The 13,499-nt window shown below is 51.0% G+C and overlaps 1 protein-coding gene across 3 annotated transcripts in view; it reads left to right on the top strand.

The window, feature by feature from the left end:
• ACTN1 (actinin, alpha 1) overlaps window positions 1-13,499 on the top strand; it is a 94,927-nt gene that overhangs the window by 44,195 nt on the left and 37,233 nt on the right. For all 3 annotated transcript variants that reach the window (XM_012656169.1, XM_012656171.1, XM_012656170.1), the window contains exons 2-3: window positions 8,616-8,730; window positions 12,831-12,950. In XM_012656169.1, the coding sequence (XP_012511623.1) occupies window positions 8,616-8,730; window positions 12,831-12,950 (235 nt within the window). The remainder of the gene's footprint in view (window positions 1-8,615; window positions 8,731-12,830; window positions 12,951-13,499) is intronic.

Below are 13,499 nucleotides of genomic sequence, written 5' to 3'. Positions count from 1 at the left end.
GGAAAATGGGAAGTCCCCTTTATCCCATGCCAGAGGGCTGGGGTAACAGTGAAATGTACACACTTCCAGACAGACTTTTCTTGTATTTGCATAGTTTTTTTTTTTCTTTCTAATAGGTAATGACTGCATAAAATTCAAAAGAAACAAAAGAATATTTTGTGAAAAACAAATGTCCCTCCCTCCGCTGTCCAGGACCCCCCTGGAGGCAGCCGCTGTTCCCAGGTCCTTGTATGTTTTTCCAGGGATGTTCTGGCATAAAGCTTTCAGGGAGTGTCTGGGAAACTGATAATGGGGGTCTACTTGGTCGTGAAGGTTAGGAGCTAGCTGTCTTGAGACCGAAACACTGATCATGCTTTCAGTCCATTGAGATGAAACTGTCCCCATGGAATTTCTTGGATGAGGAGCAGAGCCTACCAATTAAAATAAACCCTACACAGGAACAAAAGATTGTTGCTGGGTGGTCTGTTTGGTTGTGTCTTTTAATTAGGCACATCTGATGGGAAAGGTTGCTGGGCTGTAGCCTGCAAGGTACGAGGGGACTCGTTTGGGGTTACAGAGCTGGAACGGGCTGAGGTCGCACGCCTGGCTGAGCCAGGGCAGGGCCCAGGTTTCCTGACTCCCGTCCTCTGAACAGTGACTCCCCTAGTGTGAACTGTGGCTGGTGTCCTCGATTCCAGGAGCCTGGGAGGATGTGCTTGGGAGGGGTGTGGAGGGGAGGCTGGGCCTGGTGGCTGGGTGAGATAGCCCCGCTGTCCCACCACTGCCAGCTAGTTGCATTTGGCTACAGGTGGGTTATCTTGTTTACTCCACAGTGCAATGAATAGAAAAAGCACCTTTGTCAATGGAGACTTCTCTGGTGAGGTCAGCCAAGAGTGAATGGCCTGGATTGTGCATGGAGGCAAGTAAACAGCAGAAAGGAGAGCCCTAGCAGGGAGAAGGGATGAGGAGCAGATTGCCGAAAACCAACCACATTTGCAGATAACTGGGCAAGGAAAGCAGCACAAAATCATCAGCAATTCAATTACTAGAACACAGGCTTGCATTTTGATGTGTTTTGTTTTCAATCATTTTTTCATGTTTGTGTGGTTGCTCACATAGTTTTAAACCTGCAGTACATACAATTTTGGATCCTGCTTTGTTTTGGTTAATTATATATAGGCACTTTTTCATAATAATATAGTTTCAGAACCCATCATTTTGGCCATGTAATAGTCCAATAAGTGGATGAACGGTAATTTACTTAACTAATACCTTATTAATATAATTTTGGGCTATTTCTAATTTTTCCTTCTCAAGTAACGCTGGCAAGAACGTTTGCATGCTCACAGCCTTTCCTTTATTTAGCATTATTTACTCAGGATGGAGTCCCAGAACCGGGATAAGGGCTTATGCCCGTTTTAGTTCACCTTGGCGAGCTGCTTTCCACCAGATTTGTACCCAGTCAGCCTTCCCCGTGGTGACGTGTCTCGGGCTTTGTCATCGTTCCCACCCTAACAATGGGAATTAGCAGAAACTTATTTTGCGAATGTTATAAATGACAAATGCACCTTTGTTTTAATTCACAAGGCACGGCAGCATACGTGTGGCACATCTAACTGTAGGTCCTTGGGACAGGTGTTGACACCTATTGATCATTGATCCGGCCCAGCGAGCCTCCCTGCCCCTCACAGGCTGTCTCGTCAGCTTCTGCTACTAGGTTCCCAGATGGCTCATGCTGCCCATGGTCTGTGAGGAGCATTGACTGTGGTGGGCACAGATATTGCTGAGTGCTTATTTTAACATGCCATACATTATTATGTGGATAATGTTTTTTTTTTTATAGGAGACTTCAAAAGATTTCATGTTTTCCCACTATGGAACCAGAGACCCAATGAGTCTTAATTCAGATTTAGCCTGCCCACCTATTTTTGGGGTCTGTGGGATGTCTTATTTTTTTTACATTATAGCAGCATTGGAAAATTGGGAGATTCCACAGAAAAGTCCAGATTTCTGGCTCCTCTTCCTTGGAGGTGTGGCAACCAAGGGCCCCTGTGCCCATGTGGAGGTGAGGAGGGGCTGCTTCTGCCCCCTCGCCACCTGCTGCCCCGATACCGAAGCTGTGTTCTAGTTGCCATGTAGGAGCTCACGCGCATAGCTGTACACCGGCAAGTACTCCTCTGTAGCCACGGTGTCCTGTGGGTAGAAAAACAAAGGATAGCCTGGGGGACCACTGTTTCAAGAAACATGTATAAGAACATGTGTAGGTGAGGACTGACTCACCTAACTAACTAATGGCCTCCTTTGCTCATTTATTAAACCTACTTGTGCCTTAGTTTCCTCATCTGTAAAATGGGGAGAATACTTGCCTCATGTGTTATGGTGAAGATTAAATGAGTTAAAGGAGGTAGAACACTTAGAAGAGGGTCTAGCATACAGTAAGTGTTCAATAAATGTTAGCTGCTATCATCATCATCATCATCTATGGCATATTTACGTCCTCTAGACCGGGTTCTCAACTGAGGGGTGATTTTTATTTGTCATAGCCTGGGGTAGAGGGATGTTGGCAACCCTCCCCACAAAGAATTTTCCAACTCCAAATATCAGTACTACTGAGGTCGAGAAACCCTGCCTAGCCTTGAAGTGCGTGACTCTTGGTCTGACTGAACTCTCCAAACAGGTCTGTAAACCAGCATTTTCGAGGGCTGCCTTAGGCCCTCACAGAATCGAAGTTATAAAGGCTCTTACTCAGCTCAGGCCTCGGCGTCCTCACCAAGCCCTCCTTTTAGTGGCCGGCAGCACACCACACATTCAGCTTTGTTATGTTCAATTCTAGTCTTCCCCAGAACTTCCTGTCCTTTATGTTAGTAGTGGTAGCAGCTCTCATTTATCGAGCCTTGTGTGTGAGGATTGTGCTTAGCCCTTTCCGTGTGTCACTGCATTGATCCTCACCACTCTACGAGGTCAGTTCTATTATTATACCCATTTTACAGATGTGGACATGGAAGGTTGGAGAAGTCAAGTCACATTCACAAAGTCACTCAGGGGCAGAGCTGGGACCGGATCCAGGTCTGTCTTGCTCTGGAATCCACCTTCCTCACTACTGGCCCATTCTGACTGGGTCTGCACCGAGCAAGTTTATTCACTCATCCGTGGGAAGATCTTTCAAATACACAAGGTAACTCCCTCAGCCATCTCTTCTCTCCTGGTCAAAAGCCCCAGTTCTGAAAGTTCCCCCCAAAGGTGTGTTTCTGGTGTGTTTGCCATCAGAGTGATCCTCCTGCCTCTTGACAGCCACCCACCTGTCCCTGGGCTCTGCCTTTCTCTGCAAGGTTGCCCATCTCCTGCCAACTCTCCTGATGTTCCATCAAGTCAGACTCTGTGCCAGTGTTGGCCGCAGTCCCCCAGCTTCCATCTGGCTGGTGTTTTCACTTCACAGTGACCCATTTTCATTCATACCCCACCTGTTTGGCCATTTAGAATCTCAGCCTCGGTTCCGCTGTTGCCTTCCCGCACCCCACCCACACCTGTACCTGAAATCCATGTTGTCTGGGTGGAGCAGAAAGCATGAGGGGCTGGAGTCAGGAGTTTGGGTTGTGAATATACCCAGCTGTGTGGCCTGGGGAAAGCCACTCACCCTCTCTGGTCCATGGGTCCTCAGTTTGTAAAGTGAGAGTTTGAGTTGGGTAGTGCCTAACATCTCTTCTAGTTCTAACATTTTTTGATGAAATCTGTTAACAGCATGAACTTGTAGTAATTATAACTAATTATTGTGGTAATAGTAATAATGGGTAATTATTGAGCAGTCGCTATAACATTTTCAGTATTTTAAGTGGACTGTCTCATTGAATCCTCCCACAACCCCAGGGGTAAGTGCTATTATTGTTCCCATTTTACAGATGGGTGGCTTGAGGCAGAGCCATGTCAAATAACTTGCCCACAGTCGCCACCTGGCTGGAAGCTGATAGACCTGAGAGTTGCATTGTCGTTTTAGAGTGACTGGGTCCTTGCAGTGCCATGTTCTTGTTCTGTGGAGTGATCCTGAGCAAGTCCTGTGACCTTCCTGCTTCAGGGTCTCGTGTTGTTCCACTCTCTCCCGCTGTGATCAAGGCTGTGAATGACTCTAAAAGCTCAGCCTGGCTCATGCTTGTGGAGTAACCCTCTGTGCCCCAGATCCCAGCTGAGTGTCGGTATTCAGATATCCTTTTTAGAATCTAAAATTTAGATAATAATGATAATGGCAGGGACCACTTTATGTATGCTTACTATGTTTCAGATGCATCAATATTATATTTTCATTATTAATGTAAGTTAACTTTACTGTGTTAATATTATTTAATCTTTGTTTCAGTCATCTAGATGCTATTGTCTTCCATTTTACAGATGTGAAAACTGAGGCTCAAAGAGCCTATGTGGCTAAAGTCCCATTCTGGTGCATCTGAGCTAGGGAGGGCACATTCTCAAGGGCTGTGTACCTTTCAACACATTTTAAAGGAAGTGCATTGGTGCAATAGTCGTTTACGCCATAATGGAAAGATGTTAGAGGAATCTGTGAAAGTAAGACTGAGACCTGTAGAGAAGGTGGACAAGGGTGTAAGGGGCCGTCAGAGGCTGTGCAGCTGGCAGGGGTCGGGGGTGAAGCGCGGAGAGGGCTGCTGAGGGGGGCACGAGCCCTCACTGCAGCTCTGTGAACGTGTCCCTCTGTCGCCTCAGCTCGAGTGCAGTGGTGTCATCGTAGCTCGTTGTGACCTCTAACTCCTGGGCTCGAGGGATCCTCCTGCCTCAGCCTCCCGAGTAGCCGTGGCTACAGGCGCACACCACCACAGCCTGGCTGGCGTGTCCATTGCTGGAACAGAGCGGATCTACTGGAGGCTCATCGTCTCCTCCTGTCTCCTTAGCCAGCTGTGGGCCTCATCGTGGCCTGAGGAGGTGACATGAAGGACCTTGGGGTGAGGGAGGTCAGATAGAGCAGGGCCTGGTTGGGACTGAGGCAGTAAAGTGGCCCCTTGCCCTTTATTGACTGAGGCTGGACCGTAAACCTGCTGGGGCAGCACCACCTGGCACGCTGGGTGTCCAGGCTGGGGGCTGGGGGACAGTGGGTCTCTGGCCATGGCCTGGCTTTGCCTGTTGGCCTCCTCCTCCTCGCTGAACTCCTGGGGTGCTGCTGAGGAGCAGCTGCCTCCCCTGTTACACTGGAGCTCCGGCCCGAGGCCTCCCTGCATCGAAGGAGAGACTGTGGCCATATGGTGGGCAGGGAGCCCATCAGGCCCCCTCTGCCTGGGATGCGTAAGGCCACTGTCAAAGTCTCCTGTTTTCTGTGCCCGTGCTGTAATTTTAGCCCTCTCCCGTTCACACATCAGCGCCAGTTCACAAACAGTTCTCAGACACACAGGTTGTCATTTTGGAAGTAGCACAGCGCTTGGAGAGGTGGAACCTAGGACCAACCTAGCGAGTCTGGGGGCTGGAGGCAGGGAGAGGGTGCGGTGGGGGAGAGACCCGTCGCAGGGATGTTTGGGGAGCTAGTCTTTTTCCTTCTTGCCATTGATTGAGCACTTACTAAGTGGCAAATCCTTTATAAATACTCCTGAGTCAATCCTCTTGACTTTTATGAAGATACTGTTACTATCCCATTTTACTGCTGACGGAGCTAAAGTCGAGGGAGGTTCATCTGAAGGTCACATAGCTTGTAAATGGTGGAGCTGAGAACTGAACCCAGATCTGCTACATCCTGAAGTGCGTGTTCTTAATCGCTGAGTTATCACCACCATTTCCTCCTTTTGCCCAAACTTTGTGGTGGGTGCTGCTTGTTGGGGAAACTTTCCAATTTGGGAGGTGCTCAGGGCCCCCCTCAGGGCAGTAAGCGGTGGGGCCAAGGATGGGCAGTTTTAGAAAGCTCAGTTCCAGGGCTTTGTCCGGGAGACCAGAGCAAACACAGGTGTGTTTTTATCTCCGGCTGAGCCTGGCTTCCCGAGGAAAGGCTTTCAACAGCACTTTTCCTCTTTCAAAAGCAGTGTCTTTTTATGAAAGCATCCTCTTCCTCCTTCCTCTCCCTCACGCCGCCCTCCACGACGGGGCCATGGACGTGAGATTTCGCGGCCCCCAGCTGTGCGGTTGCTGCCACAGCCCTTCGTTTCAGGCCACGTCGGACCTGGAACTGTCCCTTTGAGTTGCTGGGGTTCAAGGCAGAAGAAAACCTGAGGTTGAAGGTCGCGTGTGGGCCTGGAAGGGGTGCTGTGGAAGTACAAGCTGACGATAAATGAAAAAAGACCCCCCCGCCCCCAGTGTGAAAGTACAATGCGAAGGCGCTGGGGAGACGCCACGTAGGAGCAGGCGACAGCTGGGAGAGAATATGCAAAACCAAAATAATGTCCATTTATTTTCTTTAAAAATTCTTTAATACTTTTTATACTAATAAAGAAAGTTAAAATGAAAACAAAGTCTAGGGACCCTGTCATGTGCTGCCGGGTTTGCAGTGCCAGCACTAGAGGAAGGATACCCGGTACATGCTCTTTCCTACTCTGCTGCATCCTCTCTGCTCTCATCTGTCTGCTGTGTCCAGAGGGTCCCTAACAGTTTGTCCCTTCACTCCCTCTCCTGATACCACCCAGCATCACCCTCGAGGTGTGGCTGGATCTCCCAGGACCCTCCCAGCTTTGCATCAGTTCCTCACTTGTTTCTTCCGCCAGCTGCCCGTTTTTGACACCCACTAGAATGTCTGCGGCACCAGGACAGGGAGTTTTGCTGTTTTGTTCACTGCTGTATCCCTGACTCTGCGCCCTGGGACTCTGGGTATAGAGGTGGACATTGAGTTCCTACCTTCAGGAGCTCCCAGTCTGGGGGTGTGAGGTTGACAAGTGACCAGGCAATGACCATGCAATGGGGTAGGGCGATCATGGAGTGAATGCAGGTGCTGTGGGCTCTGTGCCCAACCCAGACATGGTGGGTGGCTGTCAGAAAGGCTCCCTGGAGGATGAGATGTCTTTGCCCAGTCTTGAAAAATGAGAGTTAGCCCAGTGACCTACAGAAGACGTTTGGGCGAGGAATTGGTATATTCCCCACCGCCGTCTGTGTGCCAGTCTTCCCTAAGCTTGGGATCACACACACACCCTACTCTCTTTGTCATGGGAGCGGACTGGCCTTCAGAATGGAGACGTGTTTGCAGGCGGAGAGAGGTATCCTGTGTTGGTAAGTTACTGGTGAGACAGGATTTAAAGTTGAAGCCCAAAGTCAGGGGATGTCTTAATGCTGTTCCTTTCCCCTCCACCTGCATGGAGTGATAGCTCCCATCTCTCTGTCCCCTTCTTGCTTACATGGTCTTCAACTTTTGCTTATAAATCTAAGCAGCCATTTTTCCCCCTAATAATCACTGGTGTGGTGTTCCTCCCTCCCCCTGCCCACTCATTGCCACTTTACCTTGGAGTGCCTGGGGACAGGAGGGAAGGGGTGGTGAGGTCACGAGTCTGGTGACCTTCCCTAGGAGGAGGGGTGTCTCTAGCTGCTCCTCTTACTATAAACAATACACCACTTACGCTTGGTACTTTGCAGGTTGGGTGGGAAGATAACTGAATGGCCCTGCTGTTGGGGAGCCCCCAGGTAATTGACAGTGTCCATTGGTGCAGAAAAGTCTGGAGTTGCCAGTGAAAGGTCCGGATCTAAAGCAAGAGGGATCTTCTCTCTGGTTGCCATAGACGGTGACAGCTGGAGAGAGACCAGGTTTCAGATGGACACATGAAACTGAAGTGCATGCTTTTGTTTCTTGTTTGTTGAGTCACCCTGTTCCTGTTTGAGCCACCAGGTGGTGCTATTGGCACAGGACAGCTTGGTTGCTATCCCGCCTGATCATGATCTGCTTAATAGAGAAGTAGCTACAAAGCTGATGGTCTTTGCATTTAACCTCCTTACAATTCCTTTCTAGAATTCTTCTTTGTGCTTTTGCGCATTAAGGTGCCCTCACCCCTACTCAAAATACACATCGGGGTACTTAACCATTCTTTCTCCTTATCCTGACAATATGCCTCTGAACTCTGTCCCCAACAACACACATTAATCCTTTCCCTTTGGTGGCTGCTGAGTGAGAAAGGATTTAATAAACTAATTTTCCCTAAGGTGTCAATGAGGCTTAATATGTTACCTCTGGGTTCCTTTGCCTTAAAACTGTGAAGATTGAAACTAGGTCTTATAACCTTGGAGATAAATTGCTAAGAATGGAATTGTGGCCCTTCTAAATGTGGGTGGGGCTGATGTCTTTGAAAGAGGGTTGGGGAGGTGGTGTTAAGGGAGGTGCTCTTCGTCTGTACCACTGTGCCCAGCCGTGCTGTGGACTCTGTGGGGGCCCCTCGGCCGCTAGCCTGTGGGGAGCTCGGTGCTTGGTTGATGAGGGGAATGAGACTATGTGGGACCACTGTACTGAGAGGTTCTGTGGGCTCTGCTGAGTGGGTGTCCACCTTCCCTGGCCCATTAAATGGCTTGTCCAATGAGAGGACAACGGCAGCCCCCCAGTACCCTATACAGAGCAACTGGAAAGATGGCACGAGGTGGTGGGTGGGTCTTGGGGACCTATGTAGACCCCTATCGAGGGCCTCAGAGGCCATGTGGCTTGTGGGGGAGCCTGACCACTTGCCCTTCTTCCCTTTGCCCAGACATTCACGGCATGGTGCAACTCCCACCTCCGGAAGGCAGGGACGCAGATCGAGAACATCGAGGAGGACTTCCGGGACGGCCTGAAGCTCATGCTGCTGCTGGAGGTCATCTCAGGTGAGGTAGGCCCGGCCCAGGACGAGGTGCTGCTCGCCGGCTTCTGCCCTGCCCAGGGGCATGGCCGGCCTTGGGTCTCTTGAGACAACCGGGGATGGCATGTGTGAACTCAGACTAGCAGACTGGGCCTCGGTTCTGGTTCTGCCGCCAGCCATCCTGCTGTCTTTGCCTTTCTGCCTCAACATCCTCATTCGCAAAAAGAGGAGTTTTGAAGAATGGTCTCTGAGGTTCCTTCTCCTCCAAAATGCCAGGATTCGGTGGCCAAGAATGTAACCATGGGTGACTGTCTCTAAACCTTGGCACCACTGCTGCCTAGTTACCTGTATCCAGATGACCCCAGGTCATTACCCAGTCCCCCATTTGTCCCGATGTCTGGAGGGACAGCTCCACTTGAGTGCACATCTCAGCTTGCTTGTGGATGCCTTTCCTCCACCATCCCTTAAAGGGAGGTGGTCCCTGAGAGGCTAGCCTTGGTGTACACACCAGGCCATCTTAGCTACTCACTTCACTTTACCTTCACCTGGTGCCATTGAGTCCTAGGCCTAATCTCAGCCCAGAACCCGCCCTTGAACCCCCTCTCAAATACTGAACCTCCTTGGGCATCTGCACTCGGATGTCCCACGGGGTCCTCTCAGCATGTCCAGACTTGTACTTGTCACTCCTGCCTCGGTAAATCTCTTTTCCCTCCTGCAGACTAATTTTGCACCTAACCGGGGATCATAGATAGCTTTTCTTTCCAACTTGCCATTCATGTTCTGTTCATCTGTTTCCTTCTTCCCAATCCTGCTCGCCTAGAAGATATTACAAAGGCCCTGGGCCCTCAGCTTCTCCCTGCAGTCCCCTCCAGGCTGTAGCCAGAGGGATTGCCCCACTGTCCAAACATGGCCATGCTGTTCCCAGCTCACAACCCTGCGGCACCTCCCCGGGGCTTGGAGCCTGCAGTCCACATTCCTTAGCTTCGCCTGCAGGATCCTTCATGAGCTGGCACCTGCTTTGTTTTCAACTAACTATTCCCAAAAAGGTATCAGACCTCAGACCCTCTGCCACGCGGGGAGACGTGCAGTTCTCCCCAGATGACATGCACTCTCTGTTCCCCGTGCCTTTGCACAAAGTCCCCCTCCTTTTTAAAAAAGTATTTTTTTATATTATACGTCCCTTTCAGTTAAAACCCGCATGTGTGGTGTTTATGCTTTTGTGTATGTGATAAATTTACATAACACAAAATTTAGCATTTTAACCATTTTTAAGCACCCCGTTCAGTGGTATTGAGCATGTTCACATTGTTGTGCAGCCGTCACCACCGTCCATCTCCAGAATTCTTTTCATCTTCCCGAATTGAAACTCTGTAGCCCTTAAACAGGAACTCCCCACTCGCCTCTCTCCCCAGCCCCTGGCAGCCCCCATTCTACTTTGTCTCTGTGAGTTTGACTACTCTAACTACCTCATATGCGTAGGGTCTCACAGTGTTTGTCCTTTGTGACTGGCTTATTTCACTTAGCATGATGTCTTCCAGGTTCATCCATGCTGTGGCGTGTGTCAGAATCGCCTCCTTTAAAGGCCGAATCATATCCAGGCCGAATCATATCCATGGCACGTGTCACCACACTTTGTTTATCTGCTCATTTGCTGATGGACGTTTGGGTTGCTTCCGCCTTTTGGCTATTGTGAATGATGCTGCTATGGACATGGGCGTACAAATAAATATTTTTTTGAATCCCTGCTTTTAATTTTTTTGGGTACATACCCAAAAGTGGAATTGCTGGATCATATGGTAATTCTCTGTTTAATTTTTTGAGGTACCACCACGCTGTTTTCCTCTAACTGCCTTTTAGAGTGTCCTTTCCTACCTCCTCCAACATTCCCAATGGAAAACAAACTGACCTGGCATTACTCTTTTTCATTCTTCAAAACTCAGCTTGGGGGTTTCCTCCAAGAAGGCTTCCCTGACACCCCCCCATCTGAGCTTACTGCCCCACCCGTAACACCCCATTAATTCCTCCATCCTGTCAATCACTTCTGGCTCTCTTATCTTCTCCCCCACGCCTCACTGAGCTCCTTGGGGCAAGGACTGTCTTATCTCGGTGTCCCAAGTGCCTGAGGCTGTCCTGGCCGGTAGGTGGTGCTCCCGAAACCTTGGAGTGACTGAACATCCAGCACCAGGCTTGGACCCTCAGTGTGTTTCTGCCGAATGGGTCTGGCCCAGGCCCAGGGAGCCCGTGCACGTCTGCGAAGCCTACGCGTCTCTTCCCAGGGCTGGGGGACCTGTTCAGTGAAATGCTGCCTTTCCTTCTGGGCATCTTTGGAGATGGGCAGAGTGCCAGGGATTGAGGAGAAGGAAGAGGAATGCTGCCTACAGAGGTTTTCAAAGTGGGGTCCCTGGACCACTCGTGCCGGAATCAGCAAGGCCACTTGTCCAAATGCAGATTCCCAGACCCTACCCCAGACCCCCTAAGTCAGGAGCTTGTTGTGGGGCAGGGGGCTGGACATTGATGGTTTAGCAAGTTCCATGGGTGATTCTGTGCTGGCCGAAGTTTGAGAGCCGCTGGCCTGGGCCTGGGCAGCTTTTCCTGTCCTCCTGTGTGTAACTTCGCCTCCTCCACTGTCATCATGGAGCAGCCCGGTCCAGCCAGCTGGTGGGGGCTGGGGAGCTCAGGCTTAGCAGGGCCCCACAGCTGGGGTAGGAGCAGCCCTCCAGGGAGGGACGTGGTGCTGCCCCCATCAGTCCTGTGGGGTGGGAGCCCCTGTGCCATCTTTCCTGGGCAGGAAATGGTGGGTACCTTGCTGGGCAGCAGTCATTGCCTCAGGAGAGCCGTGAGTGGAAAGTCTTGATTTAATTAAAAAAACCAGCTGTGCTTCCCTGGGAGCTGACAAGCAAATCCCATCTGTGGCAGGAAGTCTGCTCTCTTCCAGAAGCCGGCAGGCCGCCTGGAGAGGTAGTGCTCTGACAGGGTGGGCCCGGCTCAGCCTCACAGCCGCCGGCCCCTCGAGCCCTCTCAGGCAGGCCGCTGACGTGCTGGGAGGCGGCTGGGCCCGAGATCGCGGCAGGCGCAAGGGTCCCGAGTTTCAGGCTCTAGGATGGTGGTTCTCAGCCTTGACCCCGTGGAGACTCTGAGAGCTACGTACCCCTTCCCTAGGTATGGCCACACGTGTTGCACTCACAATTTTTCAAATCATTTTAGGAGGTCCCTGGCTACTCTCTGTTCTGGGGTAAATGTGCTCTTACTAGGGTATTTGGAGAACCAGCTCCTGTTTCCCCAAAGCCTCTGACCTTGAAACCTGAGCAGCAGAACTTCCCGTGTGGAAGCTGGAGGTGGGAGCAGTGGGGGCTGAGTGGGGCTGGAGGGCTGACCCAGAGCCGAGCCGTGGGTGCCCATGGGAGGCAGGACAATAGCTGCGGCTCTCAAATGGGGCAGCACAGCCGTGGACAACTCCGTTTAAACACCAGGGAACATTTTCACAGTACGCTAGGGCGACTGGCACCCCATTCCCCAGGCAGAATAGTCTGGACTACAAGGAGTTCAGGGCCTTTGCATGTGCCGTTTCCTCTGCCTTGATCACCGTTCCCTGCAGTCTTTGCCTGGCTGCAAAGACTCAGGCCTTCCCTGACCACTCCTCCATTCCTCCTCCCTCCTCTTCCTCCTCCCATTTTGAAGAGCATTGATCCTTCTTGGTATTTGTTCATTGTATATATTTATTTGTGTATTTCTCTGTTTAAGGTCTGTCTCTCCTACTGGATTATAATTACATAAAGGCAAGAAACTATTTTGTTCACCCCCATATTCCTAGTACCCAGCCAAATCCCTGGCATGCAGTAGGGGCGTAATAAAGAAATGTTGAGTGGATGCCAGCAGGTTTAGATCTGAGGAGTGGAAGAAAAAAGAGGCAGGGTAGACTCTCCCTCTCACTCCCAGCCAAGGTAGCATTCTGCAGCACCTGAGAGGCACGTGCACACACACACGCACACACATGCAGACATACACACATGCACACATGAACACGCTCCTACCTAAGCCGTGCCTTGGGTGAGGTGTTGCAAGAGCAGCCCTGGCCTCTGGATCATAGCGTCTCACCTTCTTTTCCTTCCCTCCTGACCCACTCAGGCGAACGCTTGGCCAAGCCAGAGAGAGGCAAGATGAGGGTGCACAAGATCTCCAACGTCAACAAGGCCCTGGATTTCATAGCCAGCAAAGGGGTCAAACTGGTGTCCATTGGAGCCGAAGGTGAGTAAGGCCTGCCCTCAACTGCCCCGAGGAGCCTGGTTTTCTTTGCCCTCCAGTTCCCTCGGCCTTTTCTAGGCTGACTTCTGGGCCAACACATCACTTGGGGGCATTTGGCAGTGGGTCCCCCGGAACCCCTGTCTGGTTGGCCTGTGGATTCTTCATGTAACAGCAGCACTTTCCTTCCAGTCTCAGCCCTGCCCCAAACTGAGGACTCACACCCCTCTTCCTGTGCCCACACCCCCATGGCCAAATCCTTGCAGCGTGGAGGCCTGTGTGTGTGGAATGCCGCCTCCTTCATCTGCAGGCCTGGCCACACGTTGCTGCCGGTGGAGCATTCTGTGGGCTGGGGCAGGTGTGCAGACACCGGCGGGGCGGAGGGTGGAGGCTGCCCCGCGATTCCCCTGGCACTGGGAGGACTGATGTCCAGGAGCCTCTAGGAGCATTTTCAATAGCATTTCCCTGCAGTGTAAGTCTTGGCTCTTTTCCCTTCACTTAGAAAAACTTTTTAAAATGCCATTTAAACCATCATCAGTGTGTTCTTAGTGATTA

Source organism: Propithecus coquereli, unplaced genomic scaffold (genome assembly GCF_000956105.1).
Source record: "Propithecus coquereli isolate 6110/MARCELLA unplaced genomic scaffold, Pcoq_1.0 Scaffold5, whole genome shotgun sequence".
NCBI lineage: Eukaryota > Metazoa > Chordata > Mammalia > Primates > Indriidae > Propithecus > Propithecus coquereli.
The sequence above is the reverse complement of the archived record's forward strand: the minus strand, read 5'-3'. Positions and strand labels throughout refer to the sequence as shown.